This window comes from Bactrocera latifrons, unplaced genomic scaffold (genome assembly GCF_001853355.1).
Source record: "Bactrocera latifrons isolate USDA-ARS-PBARC rearing strain unplaced genomic scaffold, ASM185335v1 scaffold_30, whole genome shotgun sequence".
NCBI lineage: Eukaryota > Metazoa > Arthropoda > Insecta > Diptera > Tephritidae > Bactrocera > Bactrocera latifrons.
In genome coordinates this window covers 262,308-283,533 of record NW_017536630.1, presented here as the reverse complement: position 1 = coordinate 283,533, position 21,226 = coordinate 262,308, and the positions used below count along the sequence as shown (strand labels likewise).

General features: G+C 37.2%; 3 protein-coding genes across 7 annotated transcripts in view; all 3 read right to left on the bottom strand.

Annotated features, from left to right (window-relative positions):
* LOC108970530 (disintegrin and metalloproteinase domain-containing protein 10) overlaps positions 1-2,744 on the bottom strand; it is a 314,044-nt gene extending 311,300 nt beyond the window's left edge. For all 3 annotated transcript variants that reach the window (XM_018935972.1, XM_018935974.1, XM_018935973.1), the window contains exon 1: positions 1,776-2,744. The gene's annotated coding sequence lies outside the window, so the exon portion shown is untranslated. The remainder of the gene's footprint in view (positions 1-1,775) is intronic.
* Positions 2,745-4,818: 2,074 nt separating this feature from the next.
* Positions 4,819-11,811, bottom strand: LOC108970531 (protein shuttle craft). Of its 2 annotated transcripts, XM_018935976.1 has the most exons (7): positions 11,737-11,811; positions 10,591-11,595; positions 9,139-10,230; positions 6,970-8,595; positions 6,727-6,908; positions 5,839-6,190; positions 5,657-5,758 (listed from the first exon to the last, which is right to left on the bottom strand). In XM_018935976.1, exons 2-7 carry the CDS (start codon positions 11,098-11,100, stop codon positions 5,657-5,659), a joined length of 3,864 nt encoding a protein of 1,287 aa, XP_018791521.1. In that variant the 5' UTR covers positions 11,101-11,595; positions 11,737-11,811. The 2 variants fall into 2 exon arrangements, with proteins under 2 accessions (XP_018791522.1, XP_018791521.1); XM_018935977.1 differs by lacking the exon at positions 11,737-11,811 and having other exon boundaries at positions 4,819-5,758; positions 10,591-11,100.
* A 2,363-nt stretch (positions 11,812-14,174) lies between these two features.
* The window catches only part of LOC108970521 (tyramine beta-hydroxylase), a 56,263-nt gene continuing 49,211 nt past the window's right edge, over positions 14,175-21,226 (bottom strand). For both annotated transcript variants that reach the window (XM_018935961.1, XM_018935960.1), the window contains exons 3-9: positions 20,822-21,180; positions 18,752-18,900; positions 18,300-18,691; positions 18,055-18,221; positions 17,789-17,971; positions 17,543-17,730; positions 14,175-15,309 (exon numbers count right to left, since the gene is read on the bottom strand). In XM_018935961.1, the coding sequence (XP_018791506.1) occupies positions 15,009-15,309; positions 17,543-17,730; positions 17,789-17,971; positions 18,055-18,221; positions 18,300-18,691; positions 18,752-18,900; positions 20,822-21,180 (1,739 nt within the window). In that variant the 3' untranslated portion in view covers positions 14,175-15,008. The remainder of the gene's footprint in view (positions 15,310-17,542; positions 17,731-17,788; positions 17,972-18,054; positions 18,222-18,299; positions 18,692-18,751; positions 18,901-20,821; positions 21,181-21,226) is intronic.

Below are 21,226 nucleotides of genomic sequence, written 5' to 3'. Positions count from 1 at the left end.
TATTTTGGCAGTATCTGTTTAAAAGTAAAAAGGAATATCGCTAAAATGTTAAATAAATGTAAGTAAAATACTTTGTTCTTAGAAACAAAAGTCCGAACCTTGGAAAATCTTGACAAAGGTGTTCAAAGAAAGAGTGTTAGACCTAGATTTTAGTCAAATAGAGCATCCATTTTTTATAAAAAAAAAAACCAATGCAGAATATCCAAATATGGAAGCATCTCTTTATATGGTCTCTTTTGGACCTATTGCGAAGCACTAATTCGCGATTACTGTATATGTGTTTACCATATATTTTATATTAACCAATTCTTTGTCGGTGTTTCCAATTAGTTCTCATAAGGAGTATTTACATGATTATGTACAATCATCTTTGCTGCTARGGATACATAAATACATTACATATGTATGCATCGCATATGTATCAGAAATGTTCAAAAATACATACATACATATGYACATAYRTACATATCCAACATYACTTCCTATTTATAAATAYGAAATCTAGMTGTGAAAACTTCAAATGACTACATACCTACTATATAAACATTTTTTATATTAATACYACACATTCTAATATTTGCTTATCTTGAATGCTACTGCATCAACGTTCAACAACAAAACATCTGGCTTAATCAACGAGAACCCCCATTCATTGCTACTGCTGTCAGTGGTGAGGCTAATCAACTTACTGGCGAAGGGTTGCCAAATAAAAGCGAATAAATTGTAATGAGTATTCATAACAAATAACAAACATTTTATTTTCCATTTTCCAATCTAATTCACAACAAAACAACACCAATAAATATAAAATTGAGGAGCTGTCTTTTTCATTCGCAGATAAAATATCCATGGTACCAAAAAAAGCAAGAGAGGCRTAAAGGAGGGAATACTGTGAGAGAGAAAGAGCGCACATTAGCTGATAGCGCAAATATGAGTTCACATCTGTCGTCAGTGAGAGCTAATATTTATCAAATACAAACGGAGTTCCAGCAACAGCCAAGCAGCGCTRCAACAAACAAATGTAACAATGTTTGATCAGAATAAAATGTTGTACGAAGTTGGATTTAACTACACATTTTTTTATAAATATATTATAATGTCATATTATAATAAAACGTATACGCTTAATGCGTTCTCTATTAAATAACAGTAACTTCTGCGACGCCAACGTCAAAGTCACAACTGAAAGCGCTGCTGTCAGAGCAGATTRCAGTGCAAATGTGCATTGCTGCAGCGTTAACAGACTCTGTTATCGCAATGGCGAAGTTGCAGAACAYAACAATGCAGCACCGAACGACTGTTGACTGCGGACGAAGTCGATACGACGAATATACAACAGAAGCACACGAATGTACAACATACATGCAAACGCATGTAACCATGTTTTTGCCTGATTTAAAACATATACATATACCACAGGAACAAGAAATAAACACAGATTTTCGGGGAATTAGCAAAGGAAGTCAATAAAAGTTTACATTTAATTACATATAAGAGATTATTTAAAATGTTATAACTTTGAATATGTATGTGCAGATCGCTGTGAAGATGTTTCTCATTTAAGAAATTTCTTCAAACATTGTTGTGCTAATTATTGTTAATGCCGCGGCACTTGAATGTAGTTTTTTTATTTTTATTTACTTTTATGGCAATTGCCTATCTATGCGCATGTCTCAGCGTTATGTTTGAAGGCCCCCAACCAGCTGAATAATGGAAAGAGTAAAACTAAGATGAAAACAAATTGGTATAAGCTGAGAAAATGTTTTTACACTCACTTCTCGACAGTTTGCACAATTAGGTATTCTTCGTGTTGTTTATTACCAAAATCTAATCAGGATATTTGTGAGGCTTTTCGTTCCTTTATTTCTTTTGATTCTGCTTGAAATATTTTATCTCAGCATTATTAATTTGGAAGAATTCTTATTCACTGTAATACACTTAATTATCATTTACTCTTTTTTAATACAATTTTCGGCACTCCGGCTGCTTCAAGTTGCGTACGATTTCACAATCATTTGCTGCATTTTCAACACAAATTCAAGTTTTGGATACTTGTCAYAACTTTCTATTAAGAAAATATACATATGTTTTTCCCCAGAATCCTGCTTGGCACATCCATTTAATTATACACAAAAAATGCAGCTCCAGCTGGTGCCAACTATTGCATGTGATTGGTAAAGCTGTTGTATCCAAAACACAAAATTCGCATACGTTCTAGCCAGGTACTTTATTTTCAAAACTTTTGTCTGGCGACAAATCACATTTAATCAATTGCTTTAAAGAGAAATCTCATGCAGAAATTCGACGAAATGAATCCTAATAAAAATCAACACGAAAAAAATGTTTGGACGCACGCACACAAACCGTCGCGACCAACGAGAGACACAAGCATACAGACATATGTACGTATATGCATGCGTTTATCGAATTGTGTATGTCCGCTACAGCTCTTGCTCCTCACTAATGCACATGTACATACATGTATACTTCTTTTAATTTATTCTTATTGTTACTATTGCTTATATTGCACCGACGCCGCTTCACACATGCAATGGCGTTCACTGTTTACCACCGACGACGTCGTCTTCGTCTACGTCCCCGTTAAAATTCGGCAAAACCTTTCTTTCGCACAAAACCGCACACTTTGCGCTCTAAACACTAGCGAACGCTTTCAATTTTCCGAAACAACTGAGATTTTCTTGCCTCTGCTCAGATCAGCGCCMGTTCAGAACGACAGCGATGCACTTCGGTTCCCACTGCCCGTGTACGTTTTTAATCAACAATAATTTGCACACTTGTGGATACACTCTTCTTCCTGGAAAGCGGCAACAGCTCCAGCATGAGATATTTATGTATTTTCCTCGTAACGATGTCGGTGGTGTAAGTGAAATAGCTAGTGTTGCTCGCTGGAATTACATTGGCATTTAGCGTGTGTGCTGTGTCGTGTTGTCGCAGTTGGGTGTTCGTAGACTTGTGGAAAAGTATCTACAAGATACACAAATTAACACGTTGGGCGCTATGTTTATTGTATACAAATAGGCTATTTTATAAATGAGTTGCTAATTTAATTATAACTGGTTTAATTAAATTTATTTTTAGTGTTATTTAAGAAATGAATTTAATTTTCCTCGAAGTATGAAAAATAATCAGACAAATATGAGAAATGTTTTAAGAATTCACATTTATATGTACATAAATGCAGGCATATCCATATGCCAATTCTCCAGCCAAGTTATTGTCTCGTTTACTACATTAGGATGAATTGAAATTATTAAAAACAATTATTATTATTAAAATTCAAGAACCAAATTTTGTTCGGTCAGTTTGTAAAGTGCTATGTACATATATGCTATAGTAGTCCGATATTGTCTGTTCCGACCATAAATCATATACATAAGTATGCGTGTAGTTGCGTATCTTTTAAAGAGTACAGTGTCATAACGGTCATTTTTGCTCTTGCATGCTCTTTCATTATCTCTGAAATATTGATACATATAGCATTGATATTTTAGTGAGAAATTTACTTAAGAACAACTCGGTTTTAAAAATTGTATCCAAATTAATAAACAAAGCAAATTTAATATTCCTTAWTGCAATTTCCTTTATTGAAAACGATTATAAAATGTCAAAGGGGACACAAACCCTTCGAAAACCGAGTTGCAATAGACCGTGTTGATAGGACGTTAGGTTGTCAACAAATAATCATCGATCGAAAAATTTCTGTTCCACTACATAAGGAAAAAAAGTTGCATCTCGATTAGGTGGGGGCACCTTCGACTGGTATGRAAGACCCTCAGCGGTTTTGTATTTTATTCAGCAATGAAAGAAAAATAAATAGAGTTGATCCACATGATAGAAAGTATGTACCTGTAGTGGCAAAARCGAGCTGGGTTCGATTCCAAGTGTATCTGGTTTCGGTGGTAATCGGATTGAATGTAAAATGGAGACGATAAAGTATGTAGAGATGTCGTTCCCACGACAGTCGATTCTACGAAAACCGGAACGGACCCGGATTTTTATCTGGCCAAGGACTGTCAACTCGGCAGAATTTCTGCCGTTACAACACCAACAACAACAAGATGATCCGAATATAGTGCTGTCATGTGCGGAAGAGAATTTGAAAAAACTGTTTTCTAMCATCAAAAGAAAAATTTTCTATATAACGGAAGAACCTTGGCAGACGATATTATCGTTTATCTCTTTTATCGACAATCTCACTTATAAAAATTTACTTTTTGAGGCGACGTACAATGTGCAGATCCCACCAGTTGATGGATAATATAAATGTTCAAGCATGAAAAAATTTGAACAAGCATTAAGTAGAGATGAAAGCTCCCAATATGCAACTAGTCATCCTTAAAAGACTTGGAATTTGAAAGACCGTGAGAGCTTGTTTACTCTCTACTAGCACCGAAACTAGTGAAGAAGTTGTCAGGTGGMTCCGTGCTCAGCCAATAAACTTTTGTAGATTGTTTTTACCAATAATTCACTTCAATCATACCCGCCCCCGRTTTTCGCTCTACGGCCCTACTCTGAACAGGGATATCGTAACACTCAGAACGAAGATCTTATAAGCTATACATATGTATGTTATGGATTATTGTCCACACCAACGGTAAGAAATATTTTGTATTTGTGAGGTTTGAAATTGAGATTTGGAAATTTTTGAATCTAGTATTCAGTAATATTCTAGTATACGTTAATTCAATTGTAATTTGATACAACTCTGACAAAACGCCAAATCTTTCTGACCCTCTTGTCCAAAAGCTGCAAATTTAACTCCACGATATGGAGAATGCAAAAATAAAACGCATTTCCTTTATTATGTTCGCAATTCATACATATTAATAAACAACTTTATTCAATTTGATTTCTCATTACATTCAGGAATATATTATGGATTCATACGGCCGATTCATTCACAATTTACTCATATTTAKTTCTTTTTGTTTTGTTTTGTGTACAAATCTTTCACAAGTATTTCGCTGAAGAATTTTTTATTATTAACTCACATTCAACTTCCACCGTATTTTATGTATTTGATGTATATGTATGTATTTTGTAATGTAGTATTGTCTCGTAAATAAAAGTAGTGATTATACTCAAAATAAAATTAATGTTATTAATGATTTTAATGTAAATAAAGAGAAAATTATAAGAAGATATCCATGTGCAAGTTTCTAGAAGCAAAATTATAATTGAGATAATTGCCAGATAGTAACGCAAAAAATTAAGGGTACGATAGTAGTTCAAAATATATTTTCTTTCTTTTCTTTTGGAAATATATAAYGAGCAAATTAGATAGACATACATTTAATTGTGAATTATTTCTTGTTTTTTTTTTTTCATTGATTTTAAACTTTGATGCATAAACAATTTAAAGTGGTATTTTGCATTTTGTATGTTTAGTGCAGCCTTTTTTGTTTATGTTTAAATTGTTATGTTGTAATTTTAGAATAGAATATTTACGTTTTCAATGTTCCTTTTTTTTTTTTTTGATAAATGTCTAATTTTTTTCTCTGTATGTTGTATCTTTATTTTTTATTTTTAATATTTTGTATTTGTTTAGTGTATTTCAGCATACATTCAAACGATTTATTCAACGTTACACTTGTTGCATACGCATTCACTACACATTTGTTAATAGGAAAAAATTCTATCTCTTAATGCCCCAGGCATTGTTGCTCGGTACCGGCACACGACGCTGACCGGATTCGCGCTGCATAACTTCCATAATGCTGGTGGCCGGCAACCAGGACTGAATAGGTGAAAAAAAATTGTGTAAATTTTAGTTGACTTCAAGCATAAAAAATAATAAATATTAATCATCACACTCACCCTGTCTTTGTAAGCAGTAGCTACTACGTTGCGATTGGGTTCTGCGTCGTAGGCAACCGATTCGACACCGAACATTTCGCACATTTCATGCACCAGCTGCCGCTTTTCTCGATTCATTGTCGGGAACGAATGACTACGTGATTTCTGCTTGCTTTCCTTGGCGAGCTTCACCAACGTGGTTAGAGCATCATGTATGGACTTGACCAAAGTGGGGTCACGTTTAGCACAATTTCGTATGAAATCAGAATATTTGGTTTGTAATTTCTGCGGCACATCGGGGTTGCGGATTTGCAGGCCAATAGCTAGGCGACGATTGCGTTCGAGCAAACGGCACTCTTCATTGCAATCCAGTCTGTGTTTGAAAATATAGAAAATAAAAGAAAAACATAAAAAAGATATTGTAATACAAATATTGGTGCATTGTAASCAGGCTTGTGAAATTTTTATTCAAAACTTGTATATTAAATTTGCTTTCCGATTTGAGATTAAAAAATTTATATTTCACACACATTTTACTTTAATGTTAACACCTAACATTATTGTGTGCAGATAAGAAATCATTTTTACCGCTCAGTTCAGAGTTTCTAAGTAGAAAAAGTAAGCAGCAGTAGGGAAAAAATACCGGRCCGTGAAACAACTTGTATATTTTGCTGAATTTAGAAATTTGACATTGCGAATGCAAGGATCGTTGTCAAATAATTTGATTGACATCCGACCCAATAACAACAGATATGTCTGTTGTCCATTGTCAGCATGTTTTCATAAAGTTTTCAAAAAGTCGTGCAGTACATCCTCTTTTCTTACCCTTTCAGTTAATCTTAACYATTTATACATAAATCAATGTCCTCAATAATACACATGACCCTAATTGAACTTTCATTTACTTACGTTTTATTTGTCTTATTGATTTTAACTGGAGCGAGTATTTCGCTCAGTTCCATGTAATTGCCGCGCTGCATTTCGGCCATTGACGAGGCCAGTTGGGCGGTGGCAATGCGACTAAATTCACGTGCCAAATCGTGGCATAAACGCATCTGCTTACGGTTGCCRCATTCACATTGGACTTCAACCTACACGAAAGACAAAGARAGTTATAGAAATGTGCTTTATTGHTTTAATAATCAHACTTACCATTTCCTTGCATGGTGTATCCGGGCAATCACCGTCGTGGCATGGCGACATGCATTTGTGGCCACAAGTGGTACGCGACTTGGTACAATGTTGTTTACACACCTCRCCGGCAGCCTGGCATGCACCCTCGTGGCATGTTTTGATGCACTTGTGGCGACCACATGGCAATGCCTTGCCACATGCCAAGCCACAACTGAAACTCTCTTGCGAGCACGGAATGGTCTTGCGTTGCTCATGCTGGCCAAAGCACCATTTTGTGGTGAACATCATGCACGGTGGGCAATTGGCAGCTGAGTGACAGTTGTGCTGTGGTGGATGYTGACAAGGATGCGTGCGTGAGCAAGGGCGCTTGCAGGCTGGCTTCTTGGTGCCGCAAGGCACTGGCGGATAGATGACTTCGGCACCACATTCACAGTACAGCTCCTCGAAGGAGCTACGATAACAAGGCGGACAGTTGCCGCGGTGGCAGGGTTGATCGCATTTGTGTTTACCGCACGACAGCGTATAGTTGCAAGGCATTGGGCAGATGTGATCGATGTCGATACAGCATTCCTGGTTGCATTTGTGTTTACCACAAGAGCGTTTCTTTACGCAGCGCTTCTTGCAACGTGCATCGTCGGCGCGTGTCGATAGTTGACGGCACTTGATTAGCTGATCCATGTGACCGCAGCGGCATTTGACGGCGGTCTGCTTGTTGCATGGTGGACAATTACCCAGATGACATTTGCTCGTGCAATGATGAGGATGTGCTGGCTTGCCGCAGCGTAAAGTCTTGCCGCATACGCCCTCACATACTGGTATTGCGTCCAAACAGGACATTCTCTGGCCGGTGACTATGGGCATTTTACCGCAAGGACACGAGGTGACCACTTCGGGACTAAGCTTGCATGTGCGACACTCGCCGGGATGACAGCAATCTTTGCACTTGTGATTACCACAGACTAAATCCTTGCCACATTGTTTGCCGCAAGAGTAGTTGTGCTTRTCATGGGAGTCGCGTGTGCAMGCAACTTGACGCTCCTGTTTGGTGCAGTGGCACTGTTGATCCACCTTCTCAGCGCATGGAGCGCACTTGCCATCGTGACACTTAGCCGGGCATTTGTGCACTTCACAGTTCARTTGCTTACCACAAATGGATTCGCATTCAATTGGTTCTTTGAGACAGCACTGCATTGTTTTGGTTGTCTTGCCGCAGCCACATTCACGTTTCACTGTAGCCTGACACGGAGGACATGGCCCKGGATGACAGAGAAGGGTACAGGCGTGCGTACAACCTTCAATGCGTCCACAGGTGTCTCCACATGTATGAGCGATGTCATGACGCGTATATGGTGGATTTTTCACCTTACCACAGAAACAGTAATAGTCACGTGGCACATCCTTGACTACATTCTGACATGCAGGGCAACGCCAGCCATCCTCCGATTTCGATGATGAAGCCCACTTAATGATACACTGCAAATGAAGTATGTGATAGCAATTATTACACGACCAGACGCCATGATGAGCTTTGATGGGTTCAACGCAAACCAAACACTCCAAACGTCTCGTCTCAATATCGCGTATGAGTTTTTCACGCTGCGATAGTTTCTCATTCTCCGGATACACTTTCTTCGGTGAAGACTTCTGAAAAATTGAGAATATTTAGCCAAAAGACAAAGATAAGAAATACTAAATAAATGTCAAATATATTTATACTCTGGATAGGGTATATAGTTTGCTACGACCCTATAAAACGTTTATCTAAATTATCAGAGTGACGAGTTTTTGAGATATCGTTCTGAAAGTGTGCACACATACTTTTATCCCCAAATATCTGCTCATTTGTCGGAACCAYCGATATCGGTCAWCTATAGCGTATAGCTGCTATACAAACAATCAAAATGAAACCAAAACTTTTTATTGACACTATATGTTCACATAATTTGGAATAAATCACTCACGAACAYAACGTTACAATATCCGAAATTATTGTTCAGATCAGCCATATAGCTGACAAACTTATCGATTAAATTCGATTCCTGTAGAAAAACGTTTTTATTTGTGAAAGTAATTCTAGCTTCGGTGAAAGCRWAGTTAAAGTTTCTTCTTGATTTTATGATAATTCTTTTTTCCGTTTTGTAAGCAAAAGAGAAAAATTGTGTTAGTAGCTAATTAACAAATGTTTACCTTTTCTGGTGAAGGTAATGGGCTATCTTTGCCATTATCTGTTGAGTATTTCTCTTCTACACGAAAACCATTTATACGATCGCGATTGCGATTCCAATCATCGCGACGCTTATTGCTGCGATGGTAGTCAACAGAGCGACGCCCGTTYTGATAACGACGAGCATCTCGATCGCGTTCACGCTCACGCTCAGCGCGAGCTGAAGGTTTCTCCGACTTATCTATGATGTCATTGTTGTGCTTATTGCCACCAATACCACCGCTGCCATTACCATTACGTTCATGGTTGTGTGGTGAACCGGAATAGTCATTACGATTACGGGAAAAACCATTTGATGACGAACCTCTCGAGATACTGCCGCCCGATGATTGTTGTTTATTTGTTGTCCCGGTATAACGCGATACTGCGCCTCCACCGCTTGAGGATATTGTACCAGTCACATTAGGATTAAACATGTTGGGATGAACTGTTACGTGGCCACCATTATTTTGGCTCTTAGTGCCATAAATTCCTTGACCAATATCACTTTTTGTGCTAACATTATCTTGTCGTTGTGCTGCCTTTGAAGTAATGGCTGCTGCGGTGTCAACGTTTACTCCGTTCGTTGCKGTATTGTTSTTTGTTGCAGTTAGTGAAACGTTGTTGTCAACACCACTACGATCACCCGGTACAGTGGAAATTGCGCCGTTGTTAACACCATTCAAAAGATTATTATCATTATTTGTTATGCCTTGTACTTTCTGCTCGCCGRTTTGAAAWTTATTTTGATCAACCCTAGTGACGTTACTTGCTGTTTCATAATCGTTTTGCTTGTTATGCTCTCGATTTTCTTCATTCAAACTGAGATTATTGAATCGTGGCACAAATTCAGGTGCTGAAGCTTGCAAGTTCGAAGCACTAAAATCGAAACCAGTGGCAAAAGGATTCATATAATAGCCGCCGCTATTGCCAAAGGGTGTGTAAACATTGTCAAAATAACCAACACTTGTATTTGTGTCATTGTATGTGTTGTAACCGCCGCTGGCGTTTTGACCGCTACTTGAATATAAGCTACTAAAATTGTTGAATGGGGAAAACAGGCTGTTGGAATAAAGCTGAAGAAAACAAAGTTAGATTAAAACCACGGCCGGCGAAAGAAAAATATAACAAAATTAATTACAAAGCAGTTCAAAATTAAAATTGACAAGTGACATTGTATTTTATCAATTCGCTTAGTTTTGAAGCAAATAAAGATGATTCATACCGATTTTGAGAATTTTGTATGTTTTAAATTTTGGAATATCTTATTTATAAACACAAAATACAAAAAAAAAAATAACTTTATTCTTTGTAAGAGTATTTATCACTCTTATTTGTCTTAAGAATATAGTATGTTTGCTATTTGTATTCGCTCGCATTCATTTGCCGAACAACTTTGCTATATACAGTACACACATATGTATGTTTTTACTTACATTTGCTTGCTGTGGCATGTGCTCCGGAATTTGCTTATCACCACCAGAATCATTACTCGCTTTATGATTCATTGCATCGACGAAATTAAAATAATCATTAGTGGCCCCAATTTGACCGTGAACGCCACCGCCTCCGTTAACTTGTGTGGCGACTGTATTTGTTGCACCACCAACTGCACCATTTTCATTGCCGTTAGCTTGGTTTACACTTTCGCCACTACCCCCATCTCCAGAAAGTCCAAAACCATTGTTGTTACCCAAAAAATTGTGCTGCATGATGAACTGGGTAAAATTAACGTAATTATTTGTTCCTTCTGAAGCTTCACTGACTTGTGCAATGTTGTTATTGTTTCTATTCATTGTAGAGTTATGAAAATTATTACTATTTTGCTGGGTACTTTGCTGGGTTTGGTGTTGTTGTTCAGTACCATTTGTCATTAAAGCACTTAAACCACTGCCAAAACCTCCTTGCCAAATTTGTGATATGGGCGGTTGTGGATTTGCCGACATATCCAAGTATTCAAATACCAAAACCACGTTTTTAGCGTTACAATAGGCTAACACTGCCTTGTTGCTTGGCTTGTCAGAATTACAAATACAAAACGGCACTAGACGCTTTTTCTTCTGTAGTTTCAAGTTTTCTTTTACTAACTTAGCCTGGACCTCTCTTGTACTTCTAATGCTTCGTCACTTTCACGTCTGCTTTTGATTTCTTCTCTTGCGTAGTTTCTCTATCTGCGCGTATACTACGATTGCCAATATCTAAATCACTTATCTACACGGTTCCCCGTCGCCGCCTACTATTCCAAAAAATCCGTATACTCAGTACACGCGGCGTTTGCTGTTATCCCTCCGGCCAAAATTGGCCACAAAACCCGCTTGTGTGCTCAGTATCAGGTACTTTTTACATGAATTCTGCCCTCACTGGCGAAAATAATTTCCAAAAAATTAAAAGGAACTAAAAAATTCCACGTCGTGTCACGCACGCGAAGCCTTGGTTGTCGTCTGTAATTAGAAGACCAAAAATGCACCCAAAATGTTAGTTTAAACTTGCACTGCACGTAAGTCGAATGTCGATAGTCCAATAAATTAACATTTTCTGTTGTTTAAATGCAATTAAATTATGAAGTTTTCGCACGTAATTACCGAATCTTTGATGTTCTGCTGACAATTTCACAAATCAGGTAAATGGAAGTTTCGCAATGGACTTCGAAGATTAACTTCGAAAATGCCAGACCAAACGAAAGAGAAATGAGAATATAGCCGATAACAGGGTTGCAAGAAGTATTCTTTAGCATTCGAAATAATTTAGTAATAACGGAACTAATCGTAAATTTGTACATGCAAATTGGAGGAAATTTGGATTATAATTTGATAACTTAAGAAAACACCTCAAAAGCCTAGCACCGTGACTTAGTAAGAGTTGTTGCATGGTAGTAAGAATAAAGTTTTTTCTAGCCATTTTTCCCGTAACTATGATCACCCTGTGCTAATGAAATTATGCATTATCGATACGACTGAATAACATCGGAACGCTTCCCAAGGGGGAAAATAAAATACACGCTTTCATTTCAAAGTGTAAATATTATGTATTATATACAAACAGTCAATTTTACAAATCGAAAAAAAAAAAAATTAATTATTAATATACGCATTATGTATTTTGGTGTTGTCTTTTTTATACAGGCAATATATAATAAAAGCAWAGAGATCTGGGTTATGAGTCTAATAGCGGGATTCTGTAACCAGTCTCTATTTGAAACGTTTTGAGGTAAAGTCTCAATTTATAACTAGTTAYTATTYACTAAACRGTCTCTAGCTTTAGCCTCAAAATATTGCCTCAAATTTGAGACCTGGTAGTTAGCAAGTCACAAAACCAAAAAGAACTCTTGTCTGCCATTTTGAATATACTGAATAGAGATCATCATAGATATTAATCGATTGTAATTTTTTTGTATTTTGTAAGCAACTCAGAGACAAAAAGATTAAAAACAAATCAATTTTAAAAAAATTTCGAAAATATTATGAAACAAAGTCAACATATATTTTTATTTTGATTGATAATTATGTTTTTTAACTATGTTATAGAAAATTGAATTTTTGTTATCGACATATTTATTTTCATTCAAGTTTAAAAGCATCTCTGAATTATTAAATGTAATAGATTTTGTGACTGTCACTTAGAGAATAGCAAAATCGTCTCAAGCCTCAAAAATTGTCTCTAACTTAAAATCTCCAATTTAGAGACTTGAGACTGTATCACAGTACAGGATCGCACGGTAATTCTAGCTATTTACAGTAGTGGCAAACGAATCATTCGCTTGAGTTGCTGATGTTCATATTACACCATATAAGTAGGTTTTAGAATACTTGATACAAACAAGGCGGCAAAGAACTGTTAAATAGCATGCATCAGCTTCTTTGTAAAATATGCTCCGTTAGGATCTGGAGGAACCTCTCCGAGCCGTTCAATACCAAAGACGGTTTCAGACAAGGCGACTCYCTATTGTGCAACTTCTTCAATCTACTGCTGGATAAAATAATTCGAGCTACARAGCTTTATCGAGCAGGTACAATCTTCTATAAGAGTGTACAGCTGCTGGCGTACGCCGATGATATTGATATTAATGACCTCAACATCCGAGCCGTTAGTTCTGCTTTCTCCAGACTGGATAAGGCAGCAAAGCAAATGTATCTGGTAGTAAACGAAGGCAAGACGAAATATCTCCTGCCATCAAACAGACAGTCGTCGCAATCGTGACTTGGYTCTCAYATCACTGTTGACAGYCATAACTTTGAAATCRTAGATTATTATGTCTATCTTGGAAGCAGTATCATCAACACAACGAACAATATCAGCTTTGAATTCCACCGCAGAATAACTCTTGCCATTAGGTGATACTTTGGACTGACTAGGAAATGGAGAAGTGAAGTCCTCTCTCCTATATGGTGCAAAGGCATGGATGATGGCAACATCTGATGAGTCGACGTTACGAGCTTTCGAGAGAAAGATTCTTCGAAAGATCTTTGCGCATTGGGCACGGTGAGTACCGCATTCGATATACGATGACATTGAGGTCATGTCGTTCCAAAACACTCCAATTCTGAAAGTAGTCGACGCACTGCGCGCCGGAAGAAGCAGAGAAAGAGGAAGACCTCCACTCCGTTGCATAGACCAGCTGGAGAAGGACCTGGCTTCGCATGGAAGCTCCAATTGGCGTCATCTTGCGAAAAGTAKAAACAACTGCCGCGCTGTTGTTAACTCGGCAGTAAAGAAGACGAAGAATCTGCCTTACCTTTGGTGTCATTTTTGATTGAAATAAAACAAGAAATGTTGCTGCTGGTATGGTGATCCATTTAATWCTAAATTGTAGTTCATTTACTTACATTTCGCTTCTCTTTAATGTTTATATGTATGTAAGTGTATATTATTTATATGCATTTATGTATACAATATTATTATCACATCTTATATACGTCTAAAATAATTATGTTCCTAGTGCATGTATATGTATGTGTATATATCTTGTATGTACAATACATAAAATATATATATATATATATATGTATTTGTCATTGGTGATTTTACATAGCTACATATACAGTTAGTTTTGTGAGTGGTATGATTTAAATTATACATGCAATGATTTTTGGGTTTCATAATAATACTGAGTGCACTTCTACTTGCCGCATGACATTAACGGTAAATATGAATTGCAGTTTTAAGTACATAAATATATATGTTTGTATGTACGTATTTACATTTTCTAAATATGTCGTTTGCAACTACATATATAACAATGCCAAAATATTTATTTGGTCACCTTGATCACCTGGCTGGAATCTAGTGTTTGGAACGTTCTATGGAAGCGTGCTTAAGAATCAATTACTTGTTTGTTTGTATTCAGCATAAATTCAGCAAATCTGGCTTAATTCCTGAAGGGTTAATTCTGCTGTCAATACACGCAATCATATAGTAAAACTCAAATCTTTTGTAACAACTATAAAATATTTTATTTGAGACGCTTTCTATTCCTTCTGCTTCAAAACGATCTGGAGATCGTAAATCTTTTCAGTTGTTTGGGCGTTTATCTACAAAAATTTCTCTTTTTTCAAATACATAGGTGTTATATTTCTAATGCCGCGCTCCACTACGCCTCAAATATTCTATTCTTTTCGCTATCTACATACATGCATAAGATCTTCATGGTTTTTTTTTTTTTTGTTTTGTTTTTTGTAATACAATCTAGTCTAAAATTTCTGGTTTACTCCATAAAGCTTTTGCGCGGCAGCTGTACTGCTCATTGTATTTAAAAGTTTACATTTTTCTCAAATTTCCGTCCATTAAATATTTCACTTTCAAATGTTATAGGTATGAACTATGAAGAACGCCGTTACGCCTGCAACATGTTGAAGTTTTAATAGATACATTCGCCCAGTAAGTCGCACGCACCCTTTTCCAGTGGTTTCAACCATAACGGGTTGTAGTTGGGACATAGTTTGCTGTGCATGGGTATTTTGATTGCCACTGGCGTCACTGGTGCTCCCTCCCAATTGTAGCCCTCGAAGCGATAACCATCCGATTTGTTGCACTGCATGCTGAGTGGTTCCTGTATGTACATGGTATAAAGTTGATCCACACGTGGTTCGGTCCATTTGATGCTGCGATAATTCTTCGAACGTGCTCCACTTAGTCTTATGCCGCGTTGATGTTCTTTCCTAAAGTATAATAAAATATTCAGTTATTCAGATATACATATATAAGTCAAATACTGAAACTGTCTCTGAGTAAGGCACTTAAACCGTGGTTTAAATATTCGGTCTAGTAAAAAGAAATACTTTAGCTTCCCAATGGGGTTTAGTTATCTGTATCTGTTGTTGTAGAGGTAATATTGGGTTACGCAATATGGAATTGTAAAGTTACTAAGTTTTCGTATTCAGACAGTTTTGTGATTGCTTGACTCAGCATTGTATGAACAGGCTTTAAAGATGGCACCAGCAAAGAGAAAATATCCCATAAAGGCAAAAACTTAAGCTAAGCTGAGCTAATGGCAGAAAATATCCATATTGTTTATTGTCCTGATGCTGCAGGACTAAATCATGAGCATATTTGTCTTTGTCGATTTAATGTCAAAGATACTTCAAGGAAGACCAGTTGTGGATAATATCTATAAAAAAATGAAAATCCTTAGATCCGACCATGGCATAAATACCAGTTTGATTGCCAAAGGCTAAACATGGCACAATATCGTCTGTTTACACGGCAAAAAACTTCATGGGCGAATTTCCACCGGTGAACGGATGGTTACTGATGCTGAAAAATGAGAATCAACTACAATGGGCTGCTCTCTCGGAACTTATAAGTCACACCTGTTTTAATAACAGGGTCGTCTGAAATAAGAAGTCCCCAAAAGTGGCCAGCTTTGACTGTTATGAGAGAAATTGTGATCCATCAGAATAAAGACAGGCCAAACACATCTAGTGGAAGTTGCCAGAAGCTCTGTGAGATTGGGGTTTTTCAATAGGGACGCTACAAAAGTAGACCGATATGGACAGGAAAAGACATCATATTTTTTTCCTTTCCCTTTCGACATTTCTCTTTAGTAAAGTTTGSCATTTCATCATGGAAAGATATAATTATTAAAATTTACTTGCGAAATTCGGAGTCATTGGCCTCAACAATTGAGCGTMTSGTGGAAAAAKTTTAATCCACATCCATAGTACAAAATTTTCCCATCACAGTGAGACAAAAAAGTGCCGCAGTATATTGAATATTGTAGCCGTCAGTGCGTTAATTGAAGAGGACCCAAATTAGTCTTTCTCACGTCGTTCTCAAGCGTTGAACATCTTTGTGACGTAGTTGTGACGAATTTTTCGATAAGATCCTGGCCTATATCGTTACAAGATGAAATTGACGAACTGAAGCTTAAACACCAGAATCGTCGCATGTTCGTGAATTGGGCTGAACAATTTGAAAATGATCCGGAATTTCATCGAAAAATAATCTTCAGCAATGGGGCCTATTTCTGGATGAATGGCTTCGTCAATGAGCAAAATATCGATTATTGGCTGCAATACACACGTACTTCAAGAGTCACCATCGCGAAAAAATTACGGTTTGKGGCGGCGTCATTGGGSCATACTTCTTCCGTGATGATCAAGACCGGCACGTTACTGTGGATGAGAATCGCTACCACTTAATGATAACCGAATATGTTTGGCTCGAATTGGATATGAACTTCGATAATATGTGGTTCCAACAGGACGCCGCCACAAGCCGCACTGCGAATGTCACAATCGCTTTATTGAAAACCAAATTTGGTGAACGTGTTATCTCACGAAATGGCCCAGTCAATTGGCCGTCTCGGTCGTACGATTTGACGCCGTTCCTGTGGTCCTGCGTCAAGTCTATGGCCTATGCCMATAAGYTAGCGACGATTGATGAACTTCGTATGAAATATCGAACGTGAAATTGCAGCAGTGTCGGCCRATTTATACTTGAAGTCTTATTGAAAAACTTATTATTGAAACGGATCAGGATTGTCTCATTTTGGAAAAGCTCGATCTCGGCGGCAAAGTTTTTCCTTGGCGAACTAAGAGTGGCCAGAAAGAAATTTGTGGGCTAATGGATAACACTTTCGACAATGACCTAAGCCTGATACTCTTTACAACAGTTTTTGAATAAACATGCATTAAAAATGTTTGGCCGTTATGGATTCGATCTAACTAGCCTTAAAAACTAAACTCTTCTCGAGCAAAGAAGGAGGAGAAAGRCAGTACAAATTTTCGATTGATTGATACCTATATTGCTTTTTCCATTTTCATCATTGGAAGGTTACACTTAATGAGYAGTTATGAAGTTGAAATCCCTCAAAATAAACTGTTCAACTTTATATTTATAAATACTCACATCATCTTTAGACTTCCCATCTTCCTAAACCATTTTACTTACTTTTTCATATAAATGAAATAAGTTTCCAGCGTGTCTTCGGAGACAGAACTCTTGCAAACCTCCAACTTGGTAGCCGGATAATAGTGAATATAGTTGACACACATCTCATCGCTGATTGAAAAACCGCCCAGTGTTGCATTTTCATAGCCCACAGTATTATAATAGCAAGTTGTGACCAAAGCGTCACCCTACAAAACGGATGCCGAWAATTTAAATTGTTTAAAAATTACAATAGCAGTATCCTACCGGTAGCACACGAGGTTTATAATGCAGGTTACGCATTTCTTGAAAATGATGCGAGTAATAGTCATCCCGATTGACTTCGCGCAGTTCCTCGTTATCGCGAAAATGACGTGTCAGAATACGAACGCCACGAAGATGTGTGTGCAGTTGAGAACCAAATATGATAATGCCACTGGACGGGAGTGCCTATACAAATYGGAGAGACGATTAAAAAAGTAAAAATGATTCTTGGGTAATTTCTCAATTTAAGACTGAGGATAAGAACTCACTACTTCAGTGCACTCGGCGATGCAATAACCACTTAGCGGGAAGCCCACTTGACCAGGTGGAATAGCCATCTTATCGGTATACTCCAAGCCCAACTCCATTACGCCCGCATCGAACTGTCTTAGCTTCGAAGCCAACTTTATTCTCATGCCTGAGCTATCAATGCGACCTATTAAATATAAGAAATATAACAATTAGTAAAAGAAAATGATATTTAGACAACTGAAAGTCGTTCCAGCACATGTACCTGCTTTCAATTCGGGATTGTTAAAATGCACTTCTAGGCGCACGAASGGATTATAGTCCTTGCCTCCTACTGGTAAGCCAGTTTCTGGTGGATACGTGAACGTGCTAGCGCCCATAGCCCACAGTGATATRACTTTGGAGCACACTTTAGCTTCTGCCGGCATTTTCTCACAGTCTCCATTGTATAACGGAATTTCTGCTTGTGGATCGGTTTCGCAATGAAAAACTTCCAGATGATGCACCAAATCGGGAGAGGTAATGAGAGGCTCGAATTGCACTATATGCTGTTTCGTCGCAAAYGATTCGTCCAGTTTTTGTATGCGACACCAGTAGGTTGTCTCCTTTGTTGGTACGGTCACATTTTTGAGTGTGACTTGAATGGTTTTCAAATTGCTGAAGGAAAATGTAATAACTATGTATTTATCAAGTGTTAAGTGAGTAGGAAATACTTACGTTTCTGGTATGAGAATTTTATCTGCGCGAAGTAATTGCATCATCTTAATGCCAGATTCATGTGAGGAAACATTGGGAAAGGGAAACTGATAATCTTCCAGTGCCAAGCGACTTTCACCCCTGGCCCACATAATGTACATTGTACCCTCCTGTAAAGATAGTGCGATATAAAATAAAAATATATGGTATATAATCTTTAGCTGAAATCCTGTACCTCAGCATCTATCCCAAAAATATCAACCAAATTTGTTGCGTAACATTATTTCTCTATTCTTATGATATATTGTGAAATAAGGATACATGCCAACTACTTCTTAAATTTTTTAATTTTGCAGAATTGTTCTTAATTAAATACTGAACAATGACAGTGAAAATAAGGAAAATCAAGTCCCCAGCCACCATGCCATGCCATGTGGACAGTGTGTGTGAGTTACTACTATAAGAAAATAATAGTAAGACTTTGTTCACAATTTTAAAATTATTTATTTATTCTTCAAAATATATGTCGTCCCCCTAAAAGTAATCCCGTTCACCACAATTATTTTTACGAATAGCTTCGGCAAACAACGTATAATACTCGAAAAGCATTCCTTGTTGACAGTTTGGCCGGTCCGAGTGAATGCAGACTACACCACACCTCGATAAACGAAGAAAACTGTCAACAAGAAGTTGATTTGCGACCTACTTTTAGGTGTTTTCGGCTTCTTCTCATCTTTTCCAAGATATTCTGCTTGATCAATCGCAGCGTAAACAAATATTCATGACTAGTCGGCAGTAATAATAGGTTTCATGACACCCTGGTAGTCGGAAAGCATTGTTTCACAGACGTTAACGCGACGTTGTTTTTCGAAAAAATTGAGCGATTTTGGAAACAATCGTGTTTTCACGTATCTTAGGCCCAAATGAACTTTAAAAATGGTTTTCACTTAGATCTCTAAGATCTATGACTGATAATCGTGGATTCTCAGGAACCAATTCCTTTATTTTATTGACGTATTGATCATCAGTTGATCTTGATGGCCGTCATGTACGTGGTTCGTCGATTCGTATTGTGAATTTCATCTCTTTTGACTTTCCATCTGAAGATAAACAGTTTATGTTGGGCAATAAGCCTGATATTTTAATGAAATAGAGTGGGGGTTGTTTAGCCATAATGCGTTTCAGCGCTTATTACGAATAAATTTGATCCAGAGCTTGATCCAAACCTCATATCTCTAATATAATCATATCCAATTTTAAACCTTTTTTTGTTCTGGCTTATAACAAGTGTATGGAAAGTTCCGGATAAAATTTGATTAGATGGTAACACATACATATCATTAATTTTGGTATAAATATTTCAGACACCGAACAAAATGTTGCAATGAAACTACCTATAACTGTCATACATAAGATAATAAGACAATATATTTGATTGTAATCCATTGGTTTCATGYATCGAATAAATATTGCTAAATTCTTACACAATATGCGTATACCCTTAATGGGGTATATTATTGTAAGTTTCCTAGGAATACTCAAACACCCAGAAAGTATCGTCGGAGATCTTATCAAGTTTACGTCGTTTTGCGATTAGTTGTTTTCATAGACATAACCCCTATAACTTCTCCAAAAGTTTTTAATATCATTCATGTCGAAGTTTTYAACACCTTTTCTAACTCTGTTCACATTAATGATATTCTGGCAGCCGCATCAAYACCTATCGTAGGGCAGCAACTGCCTCCCTTTACTTAATACTTTTAATTTAATATTTCCGCAATTATGGTGTAGATGTTTCAGAAAGTTAAACTCTTATCTCTCCACACCTGACCCTGGCATACCCAATCCGTGGCCACTTTTTTTCCAATCATCATCAACATCTTGGAATTTCTTTTCACTTTATTTTGACAAACAATTYTCGAATCAGTGTGAACAAACACTCTCAACATAAACACAGCTGTAAAATTTTGTTATAAACTCATTAAGGTACTTATGAAGATTTGAAGTAAACGGGCAAAATTCCAAACATAATACCTCACACAGCCAACTACACATAATTATAAACGCAATGTTTAACGCAACAACACTTACATGCATCCTCAAGTCCAGYGGATCGCAGGTGTCGAATTTTCGCTTAAATGCCAACGTGTATTCATCCATTTTGAAAAGTTCGCAATCTTGTTGATAGTCTTTTTGCACAAATTTACCATCTGGACTGGTATACGTGTCGGTGACAATGTTGAAAAATCCATTTTGATTCTCAAAGAAACAGATGTCTGCATCGCCCACGTCGCCACGCTTCGAAAAGCCCAAATAGAACCAGCGATGATTTTCGTTAAAGGCATTTTGTAGATGAAAGAGCACCTCCTGTTTATACCAATCCACCATCCAACTTAGCTTTATCTCAGAGTTGTCAAGATAGACTTCGTGGAGTTTGGTATCCGAAAGGCCTGTGAGTTTATTAAAAAAAAATTATTTAAAATAAACATTCGGAAG